Source organism: Falco biarmicus, chromosome 4 (assembly GCF_023638135.1).
Source record: "Falco biarmicus isolate bFalBia1 chromosome 4, bFalBia1.pri, whole genome shotgun sequence".
Taxonomy (NCBI): Eukaryota; Metazoa; Chordata; class Aves; order Falconiformes; family Falconidae; genus Falco; species Falco biarmicus.
This window is the reverse complement of record NC_079291.1, coordinates 74,484,910-74,510,495: the sequence shown is the minus strand read 5'-3', so window position 1 is coordinate 74,510,495 and position 25,586 is coordinate 74,484,910. Positions and strand designations below refer to the sequence as shown.

The 25,586-nt window shown below is 59.8% G+C and overlaps 1 protein-coding gene across 1 annotated transcript; it reads left to right on the top strand.

Annotated features, from left to right (window-relative positions):
• The first annotated feature begins 992 nt into the window (after positions 1–992).
• Positions 993–25,335, top strand: SRL (sarcalumenin). The gene is made up of 7 exons (XM_056336424.1): positions 993–1,053; positions 10,016–11,131; positions 12,858–12,956; positions 13,771–13,866; positions 22,002–22,118; positions 22,848–23,081; positions 23,856–25,335. The coding sequence occupies exons 1-7, from the start codon at positions 993–995 to the stop codon at positions 24,665–24,667; spliced, it is 2,535 nt and encodes an 844-aa protein (XP_056192399.1). The 3' UTR covers positions 24,668–25,335.
• The last annotated feature ends 251 nt before the right edge of the window (positions 25,336–25,586 follow it).

Here is a 25,586-nt window from a genome sequence, read left to right as displayed (position 1 = left end):
ATGGGGATGCATGTCTCTCCATGGCTTTTTGGAGAGGGGCATCCACCTCTGACCATCCCCCCACAGCTGTGGGTCTCTCCCACTCCCCCTCCACACCATGGCCCTCCATGGTGCCTGGCTGAGGGCCAGCCCCTCTCTGCTCCTCACCGTTGCCCCTTCCCCCCAACCCCACCTTAGGGCTGGGGTCTCCCATGCTTGCAGGGGGAGCTGGGCTCAGGCCTCTTCTTTTCCTCCCAGTTTGGCCCCTTTCCCAAGAAAAAGCTGGCTCATGCCTGCCCCCACAAAAGTGGCTTCTCCAGTGCTGGAGCCCAGGGCCACTGCTACAGCCAGGCTCTGGGGACAGCACTGGGTGTCTATCCCCTGCAAGTGAGCGTGACAGAAGCTGGTGACCCTGCACCTCCACCTGCTGCCATCCCCCATGCCATGCTGCTGGCGACAATGGGGGCATGCCCAGGGTGGAGGGGGACATGGGCTTTTGCCTACAGGGTGCATGGCATCGCCTGGAGTTGGTGACCTGTGGTGGCCCTACATCAGCCCAGGAGGACATGCCCGGGGCCACTGACCTTTGGGGACACATGGGGGACACCACGGTGCCGTGATGCTCAGCTTGTCCTCTCCGTGAAGTCCTGCTCCAGCCAAAAAGGGGCTGCAGGAACTTGAGGCAGCCCAAGGAGATCCACTGCCCCATGGCAGCGGGATGCTGTGATGGCAATGGTGACCCCACATGGGCAGTGCCACCCAGGGACCCCATGCCAGGAAGTGTCCTATGCCATCATGTCCCTGACACGGGCCTTTCCTGGTGCTGCAGCACTGCTGCTGTGCCCCGTCCCTGTCCCCGTCCCCATCCCCAGGGCCCCCTGGGAGCTGAAGAACTGCGGTGGCAGCATCTGTGCTGGCCGTGCCGGCAGCTGCCTGCCTGCCTGCCCTGCCCCGCGCCTGCCGGCACTGTATAAATAGAGGCAGTGAGCGGCAGGGAGCTCCTGGCAGCCACCATGAAGGGCCTCAACCTGCTCTGCTGCTGCGTGGCCTCGCTCCTGCTCCTCAGCACTGCAGGTACGGCTGCCCACTGGGCTGTGGGTGCCTGTGGGGCTGTGGGTGCCTGTGGGGCTGTGGGTACCTGCAGGGTGGTAGGGACCCTGTGGGGCTGTGGGTCCCCAGGGGGCTGTGGGTGCCTGTGGGGCTGTGGGTCCCCATGGGGCTGTGGGTACCTGCAGGGTGGCAGGGGCCCCATGGGGCTGTGGGTCCTCAGGGGGCTGTGGGTACCTGCAGGGTGGCAGGGGCCCCATGGGGCTGTGGGTCCCCATGGGGCTGCAGGGCCCCACAGTGCTGTGGTGTCCCCATGGGGCTGTGGGTGCTCAATGGGGTTCTGGGTCCCCAAGGAGACTGCAGGTCCCCGTGGGGCTGCAGGTACCTATGGGGCTGTGGGCACCCATGGGGCTGGGAGCGCCTGTGGGGCCATGGGTTCCTGTGGGTTGTGGGTGCTCGCTGGGGCTGTGGGTGCCTGTGGGGCTGCAAGTACCTGTGGGGCTGTGTGGGTGCTCATCAGGTCTATGGGTGCCCATGGGGCTGTGGGTGCCCTGCAGGGTGCCGGTGAGTTTCTGGGGTGCCTAGTGAGCCCAGCCTGTGTCCCAGGACGTGGTGGGTGCCAGGAGCAGGACAGGGTGGCAGGGGTACAGCCATCTGGGCTCCCCGGCAGCTCTGCCAGGGCTGCAGAGTCACCCCAAAATGTGCACGGGAGCACAGGTGGCCGTGGCCGGGAGGGGCTGGCAGCAGGGTGCAGGCTGGGGTCCCCCCTCTGCAGCCAGGGTGGGCGCAGGGGCTGTGCTGCTGCCAGCACGCCCAGGGTCAGTGTCACCCACGGGTGCCAAGGTGTCTCAGTTTCGGGCAGTGAGGATTTGGGGGGAGCTGCCAGGGTGCCGGGGCACCCCATAGTCAGGGCAGGGTGGGCTAGGCTGTTTGTCCTGGGGGTCCCCCCACCCCTAAGGACCTGCCAAGCAAGAGAGCACTTTGGGTGACCCCCGACCCCTTTCCCTGGGCCATCCCATACCCGCTCAGCACCCCTGTCCTCAGCTGGGCGTCCCCTGGGGCCGTGCAGTGGGGCGGCATCGCTGGTACCCTTGCTTGCCCTTGAGTTAATTTGGGCTGGTTCTCTGCCTGGCTGGGCTCCGGCGGCCACGCTGCTGGGAGGGGGGCGGCTAAGTATGGAAACAGCCGTGTAAGGGGACACTGCAGTCCCTGCAGCAGCCCTGGCCCCCCCGGCCGCCGGCCCCCCCTGCCCTGTGCCGCTGCGGCCCCCGCGCGCGGGCACCCGCAGCTGCCGCCTTCCAGCACCCGGCACCCCTGGCCCCGCTGAGTTTTGGCCTTTTAAGGGCATCTTGGACCATTCTTGTGAATAAACGGGTTTTGGGGCCAGCAATGCACCCCGCCAGTGGTGGGGTGACCTCCACGGGGCCGCAGGTCACGTCTGGGGATAAGGGGTTTGGCAAGGTCCTCTATGGGCATGGCCGGTGGCTGGTGCCCTCCCCAGGCTGGGCTGGTGGCCTTGTGGGATGTCAGGGGTTTGTCACCAATGTGGGTGACCACCGGCTCGCCTCTTGGTTGTGCTGAGGCTGGCACAGAGGCCAGCACGTCCCCAGCTGTGGCAGACAGTGAGGGAGCAGGCTGGGCAATGCCATGGGGCTGGGCACGGTGCTGGGCACCTTGCCACCAGCACCCTGCTCAGCCCAGCGCCGGGGTCCCCTGTCACAGAGGAGGCTCTGGGGCCAGGAGGTGCGTTGGGGTCTGCAGCCCAGAGCCAGCCCTGATGGCTGGCTGAGGCCCCCCCAGAGACCCCATCCTCGGTGTCTCCTGCTTATTGGGGTGGGGGTGGGGGGCATATTTCACCCTGGAGCTGTAGGTTTGGGAAAAACTATAAGCACTGGCACAGCTCCTGCCCCTGGTTCTGCTCTGCAGGGACCGGTGGGGTTTGCGCAATGAGTTTTGCTTTTCTTTTGATGCCAAGCCGGGCTCTTGGCGCTGGGCTTCTTTGGGGTGCAGAAGGTGGCTTGGGGGGTTGTTTTCCCAGTTTTGGGGGTTGTCTTCCCATTTAACTCTACTTTGGTGAGGAGAAGGCGGGGGGAGCCCAGTGGGGAACCAGGGGCTTCGCCAATGCGTCAGAGGTGTGGTGCTCGGGCTGAGGGCAGGGTTCGGTGACGCCTGGGGCTGCTGGGACCCTGTCACTGCTCCGGCGGTGGGAAGTGCCCTGTGCCGGCAGTCGTGCAGCCCCAGCCAAAACAGTCCATGGCCCATGTGGCCACGGCTGGCAAAGCTCCCCAGTGTGGCCGGGAGCCCCGGCAGGGGCCAGCACCCACCGTGGGGCTGGGCGATGGCTCAGGGCAAGGACACTTGCCCGCTGTGCCATCCTGGCTCCTGCCCAGGGGAAGGTCTTCTCCCTGCACTTGCACCTTGGGCAGAGCCCAGCCATCCCTTCCAGGCTGGGTGGCCGTAGTGGGTCCCTGTGGCCACCGGGAATGGGCCACGGGGACACTGGCAGGGCAGTGCCCAGCCACTGGACTTGGCAGCTTTGTCTGGGGAGCCCTTGCCCCCCACCAGCCCTCAGGGATTTGAGTGGAGGGCTGTGCTGTGCCATGCCATCACCACCTCTGAGCTGGGCGGGGAGCTGAGGAACACCCTCGCTTGCTGGCATCCTCCTGCAGCACATGCAGAGGGCACAACAGGGCTGGCACAGACCTCTCCTGGTGACAGCGAGCACGGGCCACCACCCCTGGGACTCCTCATCCTGCCTCAGCCTGGGAGATGGTGCCTCAGGATGGGCTCCATCACTGTGTCCTCAGGGCACCTTGGGGTGTTCCCCATCACCCAGGACATGTCACCCTGGCACGGGCTTCATCACCTGAAATATGTCACTTTGGGGTGGGCTCGATCTCCCCAGACAGAACATCTTGGTGTGGGCTCCACCACGTGGGTTGTGTCACCTCAGGTGGGCTCAGGTTGTAGGACACAGCACCCATGGGGACTCCCCACCCTGACTGTCCCAGGCAAGTGCCCCCCAGGGTACCCAGCTTCTTCAGAGGTGGGGGACTGCTGTCTCGCACTGACACCCATCAGGACTCACTCTACCCTCCCTCAGCAGCAGCAGGGCCGCAGGCACCACTGCCATTGGGTGCAGGGTGGCCACAGTGAGGCAAGGGCACCCACAGATCTTGGTTGCTTGTACCACCTACATGGCTGTCACACCCCTGGTGCCTTGCCTGGAGGAGATCCCAGCCCTGACGGCTGCCCCATCTCTCTCCCATACTGTTGGCTGAGCAGCACAAGGCAGATGTCGGGCAGGTTGGCTGCGCTGTGACAACCTCTCCCATCAGCCATCCCTGTCCTGGTGTGTAGGTGACAGTCAGCCAGGCAGGATGGCTGGGACACCTTGCTCGTGCATGGCGCTGGTGGCACAGGGGCACCAGCAGGTCCGTGTGAGATGGCACTGGGCTGGAAGGGCTGTGCTGTGCCTGGGGACAATGCTCAGTGGTCTGTGCTCTTGCCATATACCTGCTGCATCCCCACTCATCGCTCTGCTAGCCCCATGCAGGTCCACATTCCTGTGCCTGGAGTGCAGGCTTGCCAAGGTGTTGGAACTCCAGTCTGGCCGGCGGGTCCAAGGGTGACCAAACTGCTCATAAAATTCCCGTTCCCCAGGTGCTGCAGGAATAACAGTGGGCCCTGCTGCCTTGGCAGGGCTCCACTGGGCTATTTTCAGCCCGTGGGGACATTCCCCTTGTAAGCGATAGCCTGAGGAAGCCGTCAAGCTCGTGTGCTGGTGGGGGCTGGCAGAGGGGCCGGGGAGTCTCCACTGGGCACCCCGAGCCAGGCCGGGGTGTTGGCAGCAGCAGCACAGCCCTGGTGCCAGTCAGGTGCGTGGCTCAACCCTGCCCACCTCCCCACTCGTGGGGGCATGCCGTGGAAAGGGGCTTGGAGCTGCGTGGCCCCATCCCTGTGTGACAGCTGAGCTGGGTTCCCCTGTCCTGCTGCTGGGGGTATGGGTGAGACCCCTGGGGCTGGGTGCCACTGCTTGGCACAGCCAGGCAGCATCTCTGCCCGGCCATTCCCATGGATTTGAGCATTTTGTGGGGCAATGAATCATCAGGCATTAAAATCCAGGTTGACAAGTCCAGGGGCTCTCCCTGACCTGCCCAGGTGACCAGGAATCCTTGGAATGAGCAAAGAATAGGGATGGGGAGTCTTCACCCAGGAAGACTCACAATGACTGCATGAAAGATGTCCCTTGGGGACCTGGGGAAGCCCTGGGGTGGGCTGGTACAGCCTCCCATCACTGGAGGCTCAGGGACACCACCAGCATGACCCCCTGTGCTCAAGGAAGGGGATTCTCCAGCCCCAGCCACACCACAGCACTTCTACCCAGGTCCTTCAGCATCCCCCTGGGCTGTGGATCCCACAAGGCACACCACGGGTAGGTGTTCCTTGATGTACAGTGTGACATCTGCCTGTGCCAAAATGCCATTTTCTCGCTCTCTGCTCACTTGCAGACCCAGAGCTCCTCTGGCCATGAGTGGTGGCTGCTTCATCTTCCACCATCCTGATCTTTGGATTTTCTGCAAGTCAGGAGTGCAGGTTTTCTTCCAAATCTTTAGAGTGGGTGCCCTGTGGGGAGACAGTTGAAAAAACACTCCGCAGAAGTGATTCCCTGTTTTCATCTCTATATTTAGAAAGCTCCAAGCCTGGTTTTAATCCCTTTGGAGCATCCTGGTGAGGTTTCTTTACCCTTTCTTAATCAAAACATCATGCAGTTCTAGCCGACTATTTATAGAAATCAAATCCATTTTTATTTTTTTTTCAAATAAACTTAAAATCTCCTCCACAAATGAGGTCAAGTTAGGCTGACAAAGCTGGTTCCTATAGCCCTGATGGGCTCTGCACTGAATAACTGGAAAATATTTGCTTTTTGCTGGTGCTTTGGGATCATGAAGCCCCTGGGATGGGATGCTGTGGCTGGGCATCCTGGGCTTTGGGGTGCGCAAGGGTCTGGAGAGCCAAGCCCACCCTTGGCTGCCCTCATGCCTGTGTCCTCTGGGATTCTTGGGCTGTCTGCCAGCTGGTGAAGGTGTTTGCCTCATCAGCTCCAAACTGGTGCTGGAGCCAAGCTCCCACCTGCCCTGGCTGCTGCGGAAGGGCTGCTGCGTGACATGTGGGCAATAAAACACCAGGACTTCATCTGCAGAGCTCAGCAGTGGCACCGGGCTCCACAGGCATGGTGCAGAGTGGGAAACTGAGGCATGGGAAGAGCAGGGAGGAGATGCCGTCCTCTGCTGCGCTCTGTCCAAGCACCCAGGGGTGGGCGTGCAAGGCTGGGATGCCCAGGCCTGAGCTGGATGAGGGGCACAGCCCCAGCTTTGGGCTCCCCTGGTCCCGCTCCCAACTTGTGAGGGGTTACTGGTTGCAGAAAGGTCAGGTTCATAGGTCTAATCCGCCTCAGCTTTTTCCAGAAGCCAGGGTGCTGGCTGACAGCAGTGCAGAGCATCGTAATCCCGGGAGCTGCACTGCTTCTCCGAGGGCAGGGGCAAGTGTCCCAGGGCTGTGGCTTGAGCACCAGAGACCTGGCAAACTTGTGTCAGGTCCCCAGCCAGGCTGAGTCCCGGGCTGTCAGGGCTGGAGCAGCACCCAGGGTACGTCCCTGAGCAGAGGCTGTGGGGACCCCACAGAGCCCAGTGAGCAGAGACATGACCATGAAATGGGGGTGGGTCTCGCAGGAAAGAGGGGTCTGCAGCGGGTCCAGCAGCACAGCTGGTGTCTTCCATGGAAAATCCCGGGGAAGTCCCGGACAGCTCCTTTGGGTGCAGCCATTTTCTGCGAGATTTTAAAGGGCTTCATCAGAGCAAAGCACAGCCTTGCCTTTCCCTGAAAAAGAAGGGACAGACGTTTGGGGTGCAAGCTTGTCCTGAAACCCCACTGGCAGCACAAGGGGAGGGCAGGACCCACGGGAGCCAGTGGATAACTCCCCTGGGTGCTGCTGGGGCCAGGATCCGAGCAGGGGAAGGGGGCGTGCAAAAAGCCATCCCCACAGTGCTGCGCATCGCTGGCCCCACGCTTGGGGCTCCTATTTCTGCTGGAGGGGGAGAGCATCCCTCCCAGGGCCACCTGTGCCCATCTGTCCCTCCCGGCCAGCCCCTGCCCCAGCCCCAGTGCTGTCCTCAGAGCTCAGAGGCTGTCCCTCCTGGAGGACCCATTTGGGCATGAAGGCATTGCTGTTCCACGCGGCCCTGTGTGGGGATGGGGGGGAACACCGTGGCAGGGTCACGTTCAGCCTCTGGCAGCCATCCCTAGCCTGTCCACACAGGCTTTTCCCTGGGGCAAACCAGCCGAGGCATCCTGTGGCAGACAGAGCCTCTCTGTGAGCTCTCCATCCCTGCAGCTGTTCCCCAGGGTGCTGTCACCGTGGGGCAAAGGGTCCCTAGGGAGCTGCCAGCCCTGCCAGCCCCTGCGGACGGGTGTGAGATTCGGGGTGGGCAGGGGCAGCGCAAGCCGGGCACCCTCCGGGAGAGCAGCTCCCCCAGGGGAGCAGGGCAGGGGCTCTTCTCCGGTGCCACCCGGCCGCTTGGCACAAGGCAGGGTGCGAACAAGGGGAGCCCCGGTGTCACTTTACAACGTGGCTGTCCCCGCTCCCTCCCGGAGCCCACGGGGACCCGCAGGACGGGACCCAGGTGCAGACGTCACCCTTGGCTGGCAGCAGGGTGAGGGGCTGGGGCCAGCGGCCGAGGGGCTGGGGCTTTGCCGTCCGCAGCCTGCCGAGCTGCTCCTTCTGAGTCCCCCGTACAGTTGCTGGGCCATATTTTTAGCCTCTGGTGGATGCACGGAGGGTGTTAAGCCCATAACCTTCAGCCCATTTCGCTGCTCATCGGCTGGCCATCTGCAGATCAGCACAATTCGCCCTGTGATGGATTTGGAGACCATGTAGGGGAAACAGGAGGGACAAGGAGGTGGAGAGGGGAGAGGGACTTTGTATGAGACCTTGAAGGTCACAGGAAATAAAGCCCGTGACCAGAACACCAGCAGGAACATCCCAGTTTGAGCACCTGGGGAGTATTTCCCTTTTCCCGTAAGGGATGGCTCACGGCGGGCACTGGGGTTGTTGTTCTGCCCTGCCATGGTGGGTGACAGCTCCTCTGTCCCCCTGCATTGGATTAGAGGGGACACACGGACCCCAGACAAAGCCCTTGGGGCATGCAGGGTCTCCTCCACATGGTCCTGCTCCCCCCCTCTACCACCTTGACCCTCCCCAGACACCCGCCCGAGGACCCAAACTCCCCTCCCGGCCCTCCAGGTCACCAGCTATTTTGGGGCCAAACTGAGAATATCTCTAACTCTGTCAGCCAAGGGGACCCTCAGGAGACCCAGGCTGGTCTCCAGGCCACCAGGGCCAGGTAGGGGCGTGCTGGCCCCCAGCCACCTGGGGCTCTGCCGGTCAGGCATAGTACATTCCCCTTCAAGTCGCTCCTGGCAGGCTGGGCACCCTGAGGGGTCCCATGGGAAGGTGACCCAAAGGGGATGGGTGCTCTGGCTGGGAGAGAGGCGGGTGGGAGCTTCCCATGACCTCTCTGCCTCGGGCTGGGAGCTGTGTCGGGAGCCCGCAGGCACCCCTGAGCCACGTGCCAGCAAAGGACGGGGCAGGTCGGCGAGGGCAGAGCTGGGGTGACCCACGCATCCGGTTTCGGCAGGGCAAGGGGCCGCGGTGACGGCGGCAGCTCCACCGTGCCAGGCTGCACATGAGAGCCACTGGAAGCCCTGGCAGGCGGAGGTGCAGCCTGTCCCTCCCAGCCGCCTGCCACCAGTGTGGCTCTTCCCCAGCACGAGCAGGCTCCCACCTGCCTCGTGGTTAACAGCACCACCGGTACCGGTACCAGAGCTGATAGAGATGCAACCAGTGCCCAGCATCCCTGGCGACAACAAACCAGCTTGAACGATCTGGGGCTGGTCTTGGCTCAGCTCCTGCAGTGCTCGGCTACCACGGTCCCCAGCAGCCAAGCCCAGTGAGCTGCAGTGCCACAGCTTTGCAGAGGCCCTGCCGGTGCTCCGCGGCTCGCCAGCACGGATGCGGCACGGGAGCTGGGGGAGAGGGGCTGGCTGCCCATGCCCGTGCTGCCCGCTTGCCTCCCTGCAGCCGAGGTGGAGGTGGCATTTTCCCCTGGTTGGCATCTGGTTGCCAGCTGGAGTACAAAGGAATTATTTTCCTCTGAAACGCTTCCCTGGTATGCAGGCATTAGACGTTTCAGGGGATTATTTAGACTAGCAGCAACTGTTTGTAACGGAGACAGTATAGCTGGTGATCTTTTATTTTTGGCACCCGCTGCCTAATGTGAAATTGCAGTTGGTCTGTGGAAAGTCCGGATGGCTGCTCCCGGGCTGCCGAACAAACTCATTGTGTCCCCACCAGCCGCACAGTGCAGCAAATGCTTTCCTAGTGAAGGGATGCTCACAATAAATAGCTCCGAGCCCTGCTGCCCCTGCCCGTGCCCCATGCCGGGCAGCCTTCCTCGTCCTCCTCCCCTCGCCCCGCCACCCGCCATGGCTGGTGAAACGCTCTCCTGAGGCAGGGCTGGGGAAGGACCCTTTTAACATGCCAAGTGCCCACGGCCCCTCGAACTATGCTTTTTGTTGTTCCTTTCTCCCCCTCACCCGCAGTTTTTAGGGCTGCTTTGCGGCCTTCCTGCAGTGCTCCATGGCGGGTGGCAGTCGCAGCCCCAGGCAGCCATGGCTGGGGCAGCCGTAGGGCCCCCCTCTTGCATCGGCTTTGCTGCCCCCTCAAACACCTCTTTGCACCCAGCTTCTTGCCACAGGGACAGACAATTGAGCTGGAACTAGAGAAGGTTTAGGAGAGAGTTTAAACCTCTTTGTAACAGCCACAAAGTGTCCCTCAGGGCCCCCTCCGACGCTGATGGGTGGCCAGTGGGTGCCCCGGTAGTCGTGGGCCAGCGCGGGTAAGACTGACTGAGCTGTTCTCATCGTTTAGAGCCACGCACCCCTGGCATGGACCATGTTGGTGGTGCTGCCGAAAGCCCCTTGCCAGCTGCAGAGCCCAGGCTGGAGGAGAAGGCAGACGATGGCAGCCCTGAGGAGAACAAAGATGGTGGCCCCGCCAACACCTCCTTGCTTGGTGCCACTGAGGAGGGCCCTGGAGAGGGGCAGGAAGAGCCGGTGGGTGGCCTGAGCGGGGACCTGGGGCCAGGGCACGGACAGACAGAGGAGACCACCAAAGAGAAGAGCCAGGAGGGGCCCGGCGAGGCACAGGGCCCAGGGGAGGGTGCCATGTTGGGCACTCCTGAGGCTGCGCACCAGGAAGGGAATCACGGGCCTGGCCCACAAAATGTCTTCCATGCCCAGGAGGGCGAGGAGCCCAGCGCCAAGAAAGGAGCCTCTGAGAAGCAAGGGCAGCCTGGGGAAGAGAAAATGGAGAAGCCAAGATCAGTGTCTGCTTGTAAGGGGGGAGAGGAAGGGGATGAGCAGAGCTCAGAGGAAGAAGACGAGCAAGGGGAGTCTGAGGAAGATGGAGGCAAGGAAGAGTCCGAGGAGGAAGGAGAGTCCAAGGAAGAGGGAGAGTCTGAGGAAGATGGTGCCAGGCCAGCGGGGCCAAAGAATGGAGCTGAAGAGAGTGGCAAGAAAGCGGCTAGCACTTCCAGCAAAAAGGGCAATGGCAAACCAGCAGCTGCCAGCAAGGGAGAAGCCAGGGACGGCCCTGTCATCTGCCATCACCCACCCTGTGGGGCTGTAGCAGAAGACCCCCCAGCAGCATCGGAAGACCCGCCAGCAGCAGAAGACCCACCAGCAGCAGTGAAAGACCACCCACCAGCAGAAGACCCGTCAGCAGCAGTGGAAGACCCTCCAGCAACAGAAGACCCACCAGCAGTGGTGGAAGACCCCCCAGCAACAGAAGACCCACCAGCAGCGGTGGAAGACCCCCCAGCAACAGAAGACCCACCAGCAGCGGTGGAAGACCCCCCAGCAGCAGCAGACCTGCCAGCAGCGGTGGAAGACCCCCCTGCAGACAAGCCATCGCTGGCAGAAACAGAGAGCCCACCCAGCCACAGCACCTACACCGCTGCCGCCGAGCTCCAGCACAGCCAGAGAGGTTGGAGTCTTTTCTTGTTGGTGTGCTGTAGCGGCGAGAGTGACCTACTATCAACCCCCGGCGGAGCTGAGCTTGGCACATTAAACCGCACCTAGTGCATGGCCCTCTCCTAACGCTTCTGCTTCCCACGCCTGCCCCTAACCGCTGCACGGCTGGGCCGGCTGCGGGCATCGAGGGCGCAGGCAGGAGCCCACGGACGCCTGTGATGCAGGCACTTGCCACAGCGATGCCAAAGCTGGCCAACATTTCCCTTGCTGCACTTTAAACCTATGGTTTCTCCTCTGGGCTGTGGACATGGATAAGATTTTTAACACCCAGGCCCCTTTCAGTACCTGCAGACCTCTTAAAGGCTCCTCCTCCCCAAAAGTCCTCTGGATCCCCAGTTTTCTTGGTACAAGGGCAAGATGCTTGCCCGGGCTGGTGGGTCTCTTGTCCACCAGCTCTTGCCTCGTAGGGAAGGCGTGAAGAGGTAATTCAGACCGATGAGTTGCTGAAGCACCGGCTCTGGCTGTGTTCAGTCAGTGAAAGGCTAGCTAAGGAAAAGGGACTCCCCCCCCGCCATGATTTCCTGGAAACACTTGTGGACTTTGGCCCACAGTTTGGGCAGCAATCTTCAGATCCAGCTGAGTTTTTTTCTGCTTTCAACTGTAATGTCCCAGCTCAAATAGTTCCCATTTGTACTGAAATGGAAACCCAGTTTGGTCTCTGTGGCTTTACTTGGCAAGTCAAAAGGTCTTCCTCAGCCCAACACTCGGTAGACAGCACAGTCCCAGGGCTCGGCAAGTGCCCCACTTGGCCCAGGCACCCCCAGCCCAGCCAGCCAGCACACACCTGTCCCCAGACCTGTCCCCAGACCCCCTCTAAAGCCCAACCCAGCCAGCTCCTGACAAAGCACCTGGAGCTGCACGGGGCCCTTGGTGTGCCAGCACCTCCAGGGCAGGGCAAGGACACCTCTGTCTCCCTGGGGACACTGCCTGGGGACACTGGGGTGCCTACCCCCAGCGGCAGCAGCTGCTTCGTGCTCCCTGGGCCTAGCACAGAGCCATGGGGTCCCCTGGGCCAGCCCAAGCCACAGCCCCATGCAGAGGGCTCCAGTCTGATACAGGGGCAGAGGTGGGAGGGAACAACCCTGTTGGCAAAGGCGAGGAAGCCAGGATGGGTGAGGTTGGCTGGTTTCTCAAGAGCCAGCCTCAACCTCACACATTCTCATGTCTCTGGCTCGATGCGTAAGGGTTTTTGGGAGCGGACAGAGAGGCAGAGCAGAGTGCTCCTGCAGTGGGGGCTTAGCCCTGGAGGAGCCGCAGCTGCTGGGGGAAGCGCTGGGGCCCCGTCAGGCGGCAGGTGCCGCGCGTGCTCGCATGATGCCCCAGCCCGAGGAGCCCCTTCCAGGCACGTCCTTCGCATTCTCCCTGAGCGGCCAGCCCTCGCTCCCCCCAGGAGACATGGCGTGCCTCCCTCACCAGCCCCTCCTCGGAGCCAAGCAGTTGCCCACGACGCTTCCCCCAGCAGCTGCAGCCCTGGCAGCCTCTGCCAAGCCTCCAGGAGCCTTTGCAAAAAAGAAACCATGTGGTGTACCAAAGGTGACAGTGGCTGCTGAGGCACATAGCAGGTCTGCAGGCTTTGGGGCGTCTGTGCTCCCCCACGCCCTCTCCCTGGCAGCTTGTGTGAGCTTCTGTGTGGATACCCCTCTGCAGCAGTAACAGGTCTCCTTGCCTTTTTCCTCCAGAAGAGGTTGAAGATACCAGCGAACCGACCAAGCGCGACCGGTCCCACTTGGAGAACACTCTCAAGCTGAATGAGGACAAACCTGCTGATGATTTCTCAGGTGAGGGGGCCTGGGTTGGCACCAAGCTGTGCAATCCCTGCAGGACAGGCTCCTCACTGTTCTGCTGCACCAAGAGTGTGGATGGGCTTTTCCTTCCCTCGGGTGTTCTGGTTTTAACCTTACTTGTTGTAGGTCTAGCGACACCATGTCTTCCATAACAGCCCTTTTGCTGCTCTTGGGTTAACATATTTTAATTATTTTAAAGACAGCCCCAAGGACATACAAGGATTAGGAGAGCAGAGAAGCTGGAAGATGCAGATGGCTATCTGCAGTCAGCCCAAGGCAGCCACATCCCTGCCCACAGCACCCAGGGGCAACTTGTAAAAAAGAGTTGGGATTTTTATTCCAATTATTCATTGGGTTTTGCTCTTACAAGGTTTATTTCTGCTGGCCCCTGGGCAGTCTGGACTGGAAAGAAAAGTATAAAAGCTGCTACGGAAAAAGTTCCTTCTTCTAGCAAGCAGCTTAGGGGCTGTGCCAGGGGTCCCTGGCACCATGGTGCAGGGCTTTTTGAGATCATGGGTGTTGAGTACTAAATATTAATGAGAGGTGTTCCTTCCATCAGCTGCTGGCATGTGCAAGACTGGCAGTGGATGGGGACAGTGCCCAGCAGGAAACATTAGCAGGGGAGCAGCATCAAAATGTATGACTGGGATCAGTTTTGCCAAGATTTCAACTGTAAGCCAAGTCCCTTGATCCATGGCTGAATCACCATCAAGATCTGCAGGGAATGCCCAGCAGCTTACCCAGGAGGGACTCAATCAGCGTGCTGGGGTTTGCCTTTTCACCCATTCGCATGCTTCTGCTCCCACAGGAGTACTGCAGCGGCTGAGGAAGATCTACCACTCCTCCATCAAGCCCCTGGAGCAGTCCTACAGATACAACGAGCTGAGGCAGCATGAGATCACAGGTAATGCCACGGGCACTGGGGTCTCCGGCACCATCAGGTCATTGGAATGCAGATAACAGCGCAGAGAGCAGATCATGGAAAGGCTTGGAGAATTTGTCTTCCTTTGCAGCTTCTCAAGAAGGCCATGGACATGCTGGGCTTAGAGGACATGCCCTAGTGAACCCAGTGGCAGGCATTCCTGCATCTGCCTTAGCCCATCTGCTGTCAGGACCATCTGTGTAGGCTGAGCATTGAACCCTGCCTGCTTCGGGTCCTCCACCTGCTCAACATCAATGCCCTGTACCGCTGCCAAGCGGAGATCACGGCCCAACGAAACAGGCTTGGCAAGGAAGCTTAGGACCTCTCAAGGCTGGGGATGAGCTTCCTGGGGGTGGCTGGAGCTGGCATCCTTCCTGCTCAGTACAGGACACTGTCATGTGGGCAGGGTATCCCTCAAGCTCGGCAGCCTTCATTCATCCTGGGAGTTAGAGTTTCCACCTCTTGGCAGTTACAGACACATTGGTTCAGGTGAGCAGGTCCCTGTGGCCATGGGCATTGGCTTGGGCTGAGCCCCGGCAGCACACGTGTCCCTCCAGAAGAGGAAAGTACAGCCCTGGCCCCAGGACACTCAAAACTACAGGAAGCTGTTGTGACCCATATGACACAAGCAGCCTCATTTTCCAAGCACAGATGGCTCAAGCCCAAGTCCGAGGTCCCTGTTCATTGGGGTAACTCCCCTGTGAACCCCTACCTCAAGCCCTGTCCTGAGTCAGGGCCAGATGCCCCCTGTGCCTTGGCTGGGCAGGCAGGGGATGCTGGAGTCCCTGCTGCCTGTGTCCCAGGGCTGCCTGCCCACATCAGCCTCCTAACAGGGTCCCTCCTTGTCCTGAAGTTCCGCCCCCTTCCCTTCCCACATCTCCAAGCCTCACACACCCTGGAGCCATGCTCTCCCTCCTGGTGAGGCAGAACTTAGATACACCCTCCACACAGATCCTCCTTTTGCAGCTGGACTCTGCTCCGCCAGTGCAGGGGTCCCGTGTTCATTTGGGTAAAGCCTGGGGACGCATCTCCTTAGAGCGGAACGCCTGTTTTACAGGCAGCCCCACTGCAACTCCTAAATCTGTGTCAGACATTCTGTAAGCAGGCTTGAACAGCTCCATATCTAGCCAGCCCACCTCCAGCTGCCACCCATGGGGCAGGGCTGGAGAGTCTTCATCACCAGCACAGGTCCTGCCCTCTCAAGACACAGAGCACCCTGGACATCATCCACCACCGTCCCACAGGGGTTCTGGAGGGGGCATTTGTGGGTGTCATAAAACACGAGCCGTGCCTAGCTGCCTCCCACACCCAGTTCCATGTTGCTGCCTTTGCCTGCCTCGCTCCGTGCTGCTCACCAGCAGCTGGGGACCACGATCCGCTTGCTATGTGGGAGTGTAACAGGGGGTCTCAGCCACACACGATGCTGCAGGCAGCATGGGAGGAGCACCCTACAGACCGTCACCCCACAGCTGCTGCCACCCACCCAGCATGCTGGCCTGTCCCTTCCCGTACACAGCCAGCACAGCACTGCTGCGTGCCTGGGAAAGAAGCACTGGGAGCTGGAGGGTTGGCACCCCGGTGTGCATCCCTACAGCCTCCCCAGCAGTGGGGCCATGCAGCAAGGGTGGCCCAGCCATGCCCTGTCCCAGCTGACTCCATCCTGGAGCTCACAGGTTCAGCAACACCCCAGCCTCTTCTCCAAGCTGCTTTGGTCTGTGTTGGTGGCAGTGCAAGCATCTGCTTTTACTGTCAGCTCAACCCAGAACACTTCAGGAGAACAGTTGGGGTTACAGGGGAAGCTGGTGGGCTCCCAGCCCCTAACACTCACTTCACTGTTCACTGCCAGAGGATGCAGTCCCCAGCCTCAGTTCTCAGCCCACAACCCATTTCCTTGCTCAGAACATCCCACGCTGCCTTCCAGCCATCCCGTGCCCAAGATCCTGCTCCCTTTTTTTGGAGGAAGCAAGTGTTTCTCAGGCCCCTGCTGGCTTCTTCCCCTCCAGCTTCTGAGGAAAAAAAACCACTAACCCTTGTGTTTTCCCAGCCCAAGACCCTCTCAATCCCAGCTCCTGAGCAGGAGCCACCACAGACAGCAGGTCCTGGTGTTCCTCACAGCCTCATCTCACAACACTCCAGGGGCTGTTCCACTTTACCATGAGGAACAACCCCCCCTCAGGCTGACAGTGCCCCAGGTCAGCTCCCAGCACACCCTGTTGCGTCCTACATGGCACTCTCCCAGCTATGCCAATGCAATCCCAGTGCTGGTCACACAATCACAGCCTCCCAGCCCCAAGGGAAGGGCCCAGGGATGCCGTATTGCCTGTGGCCCTTGGCTCAGCCATGAGAGACCCTGACCATGCTCCTCTCAGAAATATTCCTCCTGCCACCAAACTTGTTGAAGCATCTCCAACACCCTAACTGCATCCTGGCACATACAATCCCATTCCAGAAACCTGAAGCTCAGCAGTTTGCCTTTAATACTCACAGATCCAGCTTTTCCCAATCCCTCATTAGCAGTGTAATTAGAGAAACCTGCAAATAAGTTAGTGGGTTGGCCCAGGGAACCCTTCTGACCTTCTAAAGCAGGTGAGGGCATAATGGGATTGAGAGAGCTTTCTCAGCTGCTTCCTCTGCATGGTGTCCCTGTCCGGAGTGGGTTCGTTGCATTGGTGGTGTCCCTGCAAGCTGGGAGATGCCCCCAGCCTCTCCCCCTGTGCCCACCCCTGCGGCAGGCGGGAGGCTGGAGGGCACAGAGCTGCCGTTCAGCTGGCCAGGAGGAGCGGGACAGCTGGGAGAGTGGCGGGGCAAGCCTGTCATGGAATATGTGTGACCTTTGGAGGTGTAAGCCAATATAGAGGGGTGCCATCGCAAGCACCTTCACCCCTCCATTACGCGGCAGCCCTCCATTTTGTCTCCCTTGCCATCGACTCTGCTTGCACGCAGGAGCTGGTGTAATCCAAGGAGCCTCTCTGCTCCCCACAGCTCCCACAAACACCCCTGTAGTTGAGCTGTTACCTGTCCTGGGGGACCTGTGACTGCCGCCATCAGCCTAAGACTCTGAATTATCGGGGTGCATCCCAGAAAATTCCCCCCACACCCTCTGCTTACAGCATGTTTAAACCTGGAAGGTGCCATCTCCATTTCCCTGCCTGCCACCCTCCTGCGTCTCTGCTCTGCCATCCCACGTGGATGCAGGCACGCTCTGGCTGGGCCCACTGTGTGCTTGGTCACGGCGTGGCCACCATCTAGGGACTGTCCCTAGCTCAGGGGTAAGGGACTCTCCCAGTCCGGTGATGGGAAGCTTGCTGTGAAGTCATGCCAGTTTGCAATGCATGCTGGTGACCCTAATTGCTGTATATGTGCCAATTAGCAAGTGTCCCCATATCAGGAATGACCTCCCAGCTGCCCTAGGGGTGGATACCGGTAACCACACCACTGGGGTGGTCAGGACACTTGTTGGGGTTGGTTGCTGTCCTAACAAAGGCTTGTCGGGCTCCGTTTGCTCGGTGAATGTTGCTGGGGAAGGCCATAGCTCTGCTGAGCTGCCATCCCAGATGCGGCAGCTCTCCTGGGGCTGCTCCCCCAAGCCACATCCCCGGAGCGCAGGGCAGACTGGGGTTTACTGCTTGTCCTGGTAGCTGCGGGTCTCGTTGCTCACAGACTGTAACTCCTTCTCTCCTGCTGGGAATGTGGCGGTCGCTGGCTTTTCCTGCCCACAAGAAGGCCAGGGTCAGTCTTCAGCTCCCTCCTCGGCCTGGGCCAGACCCGGGCAGCTGCGTCCCTCCTTCGACTCACGGTACCTTTTCTCTCTCCCCGTGTCCCCTGCTAACAGCTTATCCCGGACGCACCCTGGGCTCCTCCGCCACAGGTTGGTATTGCTGCCTGCTGCCTGCATGCTGCCAGCGCTGCCTAAGCTCTTTGCTGGCCTCCAGCTTTCCTATTCACCTGTCCCAACAGAGCCACACTTCCCAGGCACGGAGCAGACCCTTGTACCCAGCATCCCATGGCACCCTCCAGGACCAGTGTTTCCAGCCCTTCCATAGCTCGGCACGTGTGTCACTGCACCCTGTCCCAGGCCTGACTCTGGGTCCCGACAGCCCCCTCCTTCCTGAAACCTGCACCTCGCCCAGGCTTTAGCAGCTTTCCCTCCTGGGTTAAGACTCAAGAGGCTGTGTATTCCTCTAGCCATGGTTCAAAGGCATTTGTGGTGGACCTGCGGGTTGATCTTTCACCCATGGCATGAACTGGAGGAGCCCAGCAGATAGCCCACGCTACAGAGGAGAGCTCTTCCCACCCTTCAGCCTCCGACATGCTGAAACTTTCGTGAATGTCCACCCTTGATCCCCCTCCAGCTGCAGTTTAAGCCGATGAGCCCGCAGCAGCTGTCCCAGTAACACAGGCTGGCCCCTGAGAGGCGGCCTCAGCCCCCTCAGGAGCCAGAGCTGGCTCCTCTCCCTGCCTGTCCTGCTCGGGTTGTGCTGCCAGGTCCCCCCCCTGAGAAGGAGGAGATGGGATACAGGCCAAGAAATGCCAGCCAACACCCAGCCCTTCCCCTGGGTATGGCGTGCTGGGCCATGGGGACAATGTCCCTGCTGCTATCTTCTAGTTCTCGTGTCCTCCCCCATGGCCCCCGCTGCTGGCGCCTGCCGAAAGGGGCATCTCCACAGCCCAGCCCCAGACATGGCAGAGCCCTGCCAGTGCCTGCTGGGTCCCTGGCTCCCTGTGGTGCCTGAGCGCCGGCAGCGGGGAGGGTTGTGGATATATATAGCATATTCCGATAGCTGCCTTATCTGCATCTCTAGCTGCAGGCACACACACGTGTGCCGCTTGTGTGGGCGTACGTACACGGGCAGCGCAGCGTGGAGGCAGGCGCGGGCACCCTGCAGCCACGTGTGGCTCGTCCCTCCGTTTGTGGGCACACGTGCTGTGTGGGTATTTGTGGCTTTTGAGGCTGTGGGAGCAAGCTGGCTAGCCCTCCAAGGGCTGCCGGGCCGTGCACCTATGCCACAGGCAGAGTGGCCAGTGGCGGCTGCGGTACAGGGATGGGGTGGCAGCATGGGCACTGCTGGGGGAGTCTCTCCAGGTGTTTTAGCTTGCCTGGGTGGTTTGAAGACAGAGCAGGAGCTTCGTGCCTGTGGCTCAGCCTGAACCAGGAGAGGAAGGACTTTTGCTGCCAGCATCCCCAGGACAGACTTGCACCACGAGGGGTGGGCTGACACCAGGCACTTCTGCTGGGCTTGAGGACAAGGGGGGAGAAGACCCGGCCTCACGTTAATCCCAGCCCCAGAGCAGCAGCACTCCCACCCCAGGGCAGCCTGGCATTGCAAGCAACATGGAAAAACCTCCTGGAAAGCCACTGCTTTAGGGAAAAATAATGATGTAGACATTCAAATTGCTCCTACCCCCAGAGCTGAACAGTCCAAGACAAATGCTGGCTCTGCGGACAGAGACGTGACTTTCCTGGCCTTGTTTGCCAGGTGCTGTGCAGGATGGCAGCATGCTCTGCAGCTTAGAGAAGCTGCGTTTTAAGCTGCTGTGTTTTAAGCAGGCCCGCAGACGAGGGAGTGCAAGGTTTGAGGACCCCCCTGTTCGCAGGCAGGGCCCGATGATCACGCACCGGCATGCGACTGCTGCTGCAAGTGCCACCAGGCCATGCCTGGCTGGAGCTGGGATGAGATGGAGCTGGGAGTGAGGCAGGCTGGGCTGGGAGTGAGCAGCCACAGGGTGGCTGGAGAGAGCCGCTGTGGTGGAGCTGCTGCCATCCCTGCCCTGCAGCCGGCAAGGACTGGCTCTTCCCCTGGCCGGACCATCAAGGTGACCCAAATCGGTGCTGGCAGACATGGTAGGGGGACATAGCAGGGACAGGTGCAAGGCCAGCACCCTCCTGGGTGGGAGATGCTCACTGCTCTCCCAGACGCTGGGCAGCAGCAAGGAGGACCCATGCACGGCCTCACGTCCTTGGAGCTGCTGTCCTACCTGGAGGGCCACAAGGATCCCGTGCCTGGCACTGCCCCCAAAGCCCATGGGGTGCCAGCACCCCGCTCCCAAAGCAAGGGGTAGAGATGGGCTGTACGAGGTGTCGGTGACCTGGCAGGGGGGCTGCCTGCATCGCTGCCTGCCTCAGCAGAGTGGGGCGGAGGTGGGCAGTGAAGCAGGGCCGGGGCGCAGGGCTGCCTGCGTTCACACAGCCACACCTGGCTGGGAACGGCTTACAAAAGAGCACGCCGGGACCCGCCTCAAACCTCTGGCACAACATCACAGGGGATAATAATAATAATACTAATGATAATCCGAAACCCAATTAAAGCCAGCAAGCTAACAGAGCGGCAGCGATAGAGTGGCACAGAGGAATGATGAAAAACAAAAGTCGGAGGTTTCAACATTTGTTTTTGTCCTGGGTGAGGAGACAACGCTGGATCCCTGTGGCTCGCAGGCAGGGAGCAGGCAGCGGGCAGGGCCATCTCCCTGCTTCGGATGTGGCTGCCCTGCCTTGGGAAGGAGGGTTGAGCTGCATGGATGCTCTGTGCCCCATGGAGAGATGTCCCCAGCCCATGCCCTTCCCCAGGGGTGACATGGTGTCCCTACAATGGGAAGATGCAGGCAGGAGGAGGCTGGCACACTCTGCCCAACTCCTGCACCCGTGGTCAGGTGGGCTCACTGCAGAGCTGCCATGCAGTGCCCTCTGGCACCCTCGGGAGTGGGAGCTCAGCACCATGTGGGCTTTGCGGCTCCTCCCACCTTGGAGATGGATCCCCAGCTGGAAAGCTGCTGGCTCCTGCATGGGCAGCAGCCATGGAGCAGTGGGGTCTCAGACACTGTAGGGAAAATAGCTCTGCCTTAGGCGTGGGGCTGAAGAGAGGGTGCTGAGGGCAGCGTGGGTCCCCCAAGGACATCTCCTCACTCTGGGCCAAAGGGGAAGGCTTAGCTCTGGCTGAGACAGAACAGCTCCCAGTGCCTCCAGTGGCATCCAGCCCCTCCCCTGGCTGGGCTTCTGCTGGTGGCAGTGGGACGGACCCTTTCCCACCTGGAGCGCAGGATGGGGACGGGGAAGTTTTCTACCAACAGGAACTCACTTGTCCAGTTTTCACTTCCATTTCTGGCCTGACTTGGGCTTGTGTTGACTAGCAGGGTGCTGGCTGTCCTGGGCACAGCCTGGGGCTGGCATGGAGCAGGGGCTCCTCTGGCTCTGCCGGCTGCCTGCCCAGTGGCCGGGAGACTGGAGGGGTTGAGCAGAGCGGGCACAGGCTGATTGCAGGGTCCTGCTGGAGCAGGGATTGCTCCTGGGGGCCGTGGCTGCATGTGCCCAGGGAACTCTGTGCTCCCAGACCAATTGTGCGGCACTGGGACAGGTCCCTGTGGGCCCATCACCTCCGTGAGCCCTTAGCAAACTCCAGACTTGAAGAGTGTGGGATGGTGACTGTAGTTCGTTCTGCTCCTGCCTTTCGCCACGCCTGTGGCAGGACTGTTTGCCCAACCTGCCATCCCTGTGCTGGGCTGGAGCCTGGCAGCCAGCTCACGTAGGCAAGGACCTTCTGCTCAATGGGAGGGCTGGGAGCCACGACCCGGGGGCAGATCCCTGCGAGGCTATGGTAGAAAGGCTTGCAGGCAGCTGGCACGAGGCTCGCACCACGCTTGCCAAGCACCGCGCTGGTGTTGCTCCTTAAACCACGGCAGTTCCCTTTGCACGAGGCATTCGCCTGGTTGCGGCATGGCCACCTCCTTCGCATGTCCTGTGCTTTGCGGTGGCTGCCTTTAAACAACAATCGCCCCCACAGCCAGCCCCAGAATTACCCTGGCTAAACCAGCACCAAACCCAGACAAGATTTAAAAGACCTTCATGTCCTCCCGTAGCCTAGGAAGGGCCACACTTCAGAGGACATCAGACAAGTGAGGTGGGGCATCCCACAGAGCACGGTGATGTCCCGCTCCTGCAGATGCTGGGGCCCGTCGCTGGGTGATGCCTTGGCTCGTGAATGGCTGGCAGCCCAAAAAGGGTGGCTGTTTCCCCGGCAGCATCACCGCGCTGCTCAGATGGGATGCTCATTACAGCGGGGAGTTAATCGCGTGGCGGCGGCTATTGTTTCTTCACTTCCTCCTGTTATTTCCCCTCTCCGCAGATGGGGAGATCACTTCCAAGCCAATGGTGCTATTCCTGGGACCGTGGAGCGTTGGCAAATCCTCCATGATAAACTACCTCCTCGGGCTGGACGACACTCCCTACCAGCTCTACACAGGTACCACACTCACCGCTCCCTCCCTGCTCTGCCAGGGGCATGCTGGCACCTGCATTTCTGCATCCGTGTGGTCAGCGGCTCCTGGTCACATTTCTTCGATCCCCCTCGTTACAGCAGAAGGGTTGTGAACTGGTCCGTGCCACCTGGCTGCAGTGCCATGCGGAGGGAGAGGTCCCCCACCACAGCTCAGGCCCTGTCCACCCTCCCCCAGGAGCAGGAGGGTATCCGTCCCCACAGCATCCCCGTCCCACAGCACAGGGTTCACCACCTCCAACCCTGACTGCGAGAGCAGCAGTCACGTCACAAGGGCAACTCGCCTTTGTCTTCTGCCCTTCCCTCCTCATGCGGAGCCAATTAATTCACCCTCCCAGGAGAAAAGCCATTCCCCTTCCCTCCTCCCTGCTCCCACGGATGTCATCTCGCAGCTGAGGGCAGATGTCTGTGGGCAGCTCTGTGCCACGGTAATGAGGGCTCCCGGGAGGTGGTTCTCCAGGGTGCCTTGTGCAGTCAGGCCTCTTCCAGAATAACCAGTCCCTGCAGAAAACAGCCCTGCTGGCATTTTCTCAAGAGGTTTGGCAAGAATTTTGTAGCCCCGCTGCTTGCCTTCCCCCAGCATCTCTTGGCAAGCGAGTGATGCTCCTGAGCTCCCCAGCTACTCTCAGGCCAGCCCTGTCGTGCCCATTGCCCGGCATGGATTTCACAGCTCTGCTGCTCCTCTCTGCTGGGCAGGGGCAGAACCCACCACCTCCGAATTCACTGTCATCATGCACGGCCCCAAGCTGAAGACCATCGAGGGCATCGTGATGGCTGCTGACAGCGCCCGCTCCTTCTCACCCCTGGAGAAGTTTGGGCAGAACTTCTTGGAGAAGCTGATAGGGATCGAGGTGCCCCACAAACTGCTGGAGCGAGTCACCTTCGTGGACACGCCGGGCATCATTGAAAACCGCAAGCAGCAAGAACGAGGTAGGGGTTTACTGGGCTCATATAAGGGACTCCAGAAAAGATGCTGTAACAATGTGAGACAAGAAAGATGGCTGAAGCACAACAGGGACGAGCCCTGGGCTACAAACGGGGTCTTGCATTGAAGGGGATGGTGATGTTTGTCTGCCCATGGCTGTGGTGGCAGCAGCTGGGACCTGGGGAACATACCCCAGTGTCATCAGCTAGAGCAGCCATTTCTGCTGTTTGGAGGTGTGACAGACAGGCGTCTTGGCAAGGTGTTTCCTGGAAACTCCTCAGGCCGTTGATTGTCTGACTCAGCTCAGCATATAATGCCCTGCGTGTCACCCTCAGAGCGAGGTTTTGCCAGTGGCTGGTGCTATAGCAGTGCCCAGAGAAGCACCAGTCCATTCCCACAGCACCTGGGATGCCAGGACAGACAAGCCCTTGGTGCCCACTGGGAAAAGCCGTGATGCAGCCAACAGCAGCTCACAGAAGCAGCAGGAATCCGTGGCCAGCAGCAGGGAGAAGGAAGGCTGGGAGGAGAGGCTGAGGGAGACAGGCAGTCGCAGGCCCAGACACACAGGGATGGGTTTTCATGCCAAGAAACACTGAAGTGTTTTTCACACATGAGAAACAGGTTCTAGGCTGCATGGGAAGACTGCTGTGTCCCACACCCTGTCCAACCCAGACAGGGCATGAGGCATGGCAGGCTCAAGGTTTATCTAGCCCTTGACCTGAAGGCACTCATCCTGTGCTGGCCATTTCTGCTGGATTTCTCTCTTTCCTCTCCTCAAGGTTACCCGTTCAATGACGTGTGCCAGTGGTTCATTGACAGAGCTGATCTCATCTTTGTTGTCTTTGACCCTACAAAGCTGGATGTGGGCTTGGAGCTGGAGATGCTCTTTCGCCAGCTGAAGGGCCGTGAGTCTCAGATCCGAATCATCTTGAACAAAGCCGACAGCCTGGCCACCCAGGAGCTCATGAGAGTCTACGGTGCCTTGTTCTGGAGCCTGGCTCCTCTCATCAATGTCACAGAGCCGCCCAGGGTGTACGTCAGCTCTTTCTGGCCCCAGGAGTACCATCCAGATACCCACAAAGACCTGTTCCTCAAAGAAGAGATATCGCTCCTGGAAGATCTCAACCAGGTGATCGAGAACAGGATGGAAAATAAGATTGCCTTCATACGCCAGCACGCCATCCGGGTGCGCATCCACGCCCTTTTGGTCGATCGCTATCTACAGACCTACAAGGACAAAATGACCTTCTTTAGTGATGGAGAACTGGTGTTCAGGGACATTGTGGAAGATCCTGACAAATTCTATATCTTTAAGTCCATTCTGGCAAAGACCAATGTCAGCAAATTTGACCTCCCCAACCGCGAGGCTTACAAGGACTTCTTTGGCATCAACCCCATCACCAGTTTTAAGCTGCTGTCTCAGCAGTGTTCCTACATGGGAGGGTGTTTCCTAGAGAAGATCGAGAAGGCCATCACTCGTGAGCTTCCCGATCTCTTGGGAAGCATCGGCTTGGGAAAGAAGCCCAACATTCTCTCCTGCGACGTCACTGGCTGTGGCGAAACCCCAAAGAATCGCTACAGGAAACCCTAAGGTGTTCTGTAATGTAACCGTCCATGTGTTCCTACCAGTGAATGAGCTTATGTCTTATCTGTCCAAGAAGCCGTGGTTTGTTAACCCTTTGAGTGCCACACTGGCAAAGGCTACTGTACGATGAGGACTTTGAGTCATTGACATCGATGGCAGGGGAAGATGGGTGGGCATAAGAAAGAGAATAAAAACTGTGAATTCCTGACATTTTATCTTTGTTCTTTCGAGTAGAAGGCAATGTTTAAGCTGTAAATATGAGCAATGCACGGTGAGCTAGAACTGTAGCTGCTTTTTCACTGGTGCCAAGAGTGCATGAAGAGGAATTTCAGCCTCCGTGTCCCCGAAGCCAGCAGAGAGTGAGAATGAGGGCACAACATGAGAGCACAGGGGAGACACACTAACCTGGGGCATCACCGGGAGCCCCAGGGAAAAGTGCTGGGCAAGAAAAGAGAGGCCAAGTCCCAGCTGTTGTTTTCAAGCACAAACATCCTACAGACCTCTTCAAATACTGATATTGTTTTCCTTTCCAAGAAATTTAGGTCACCCAGTGAGTTCTCCTTTCATTTCACAGCTGAGTTGAACTTCTGCAGCCTTCACCTGGGTGTTTGCCTTAAGAGGGGTCTTTTGCAGGGGCATTTGTAGCTCCAGACAGGTAGCTGTGATAGGATTTGCAAGTCTGTGTCAGAGGAAGAAGTGGGCTAGAAAGGAGCTGCCAGCACTGGCTGAGCTGTGCTGGAGGAGGAGGGCCAGCACCCTAACCCGCAAAGAGCCTTGAGCAGGTTTTCCTCGCCCTGGGCCAGTACAGGGAGGGGGCATTTTTTGCCTGCGTGTGCCATTAACCCCAACCCCCCCATGCTGGCAAGTCAAGCCTGTGGAGCAGCAGGGCTCTGAGGGTTAAAGGTTTGGCAGTTCAAGTTCAAGA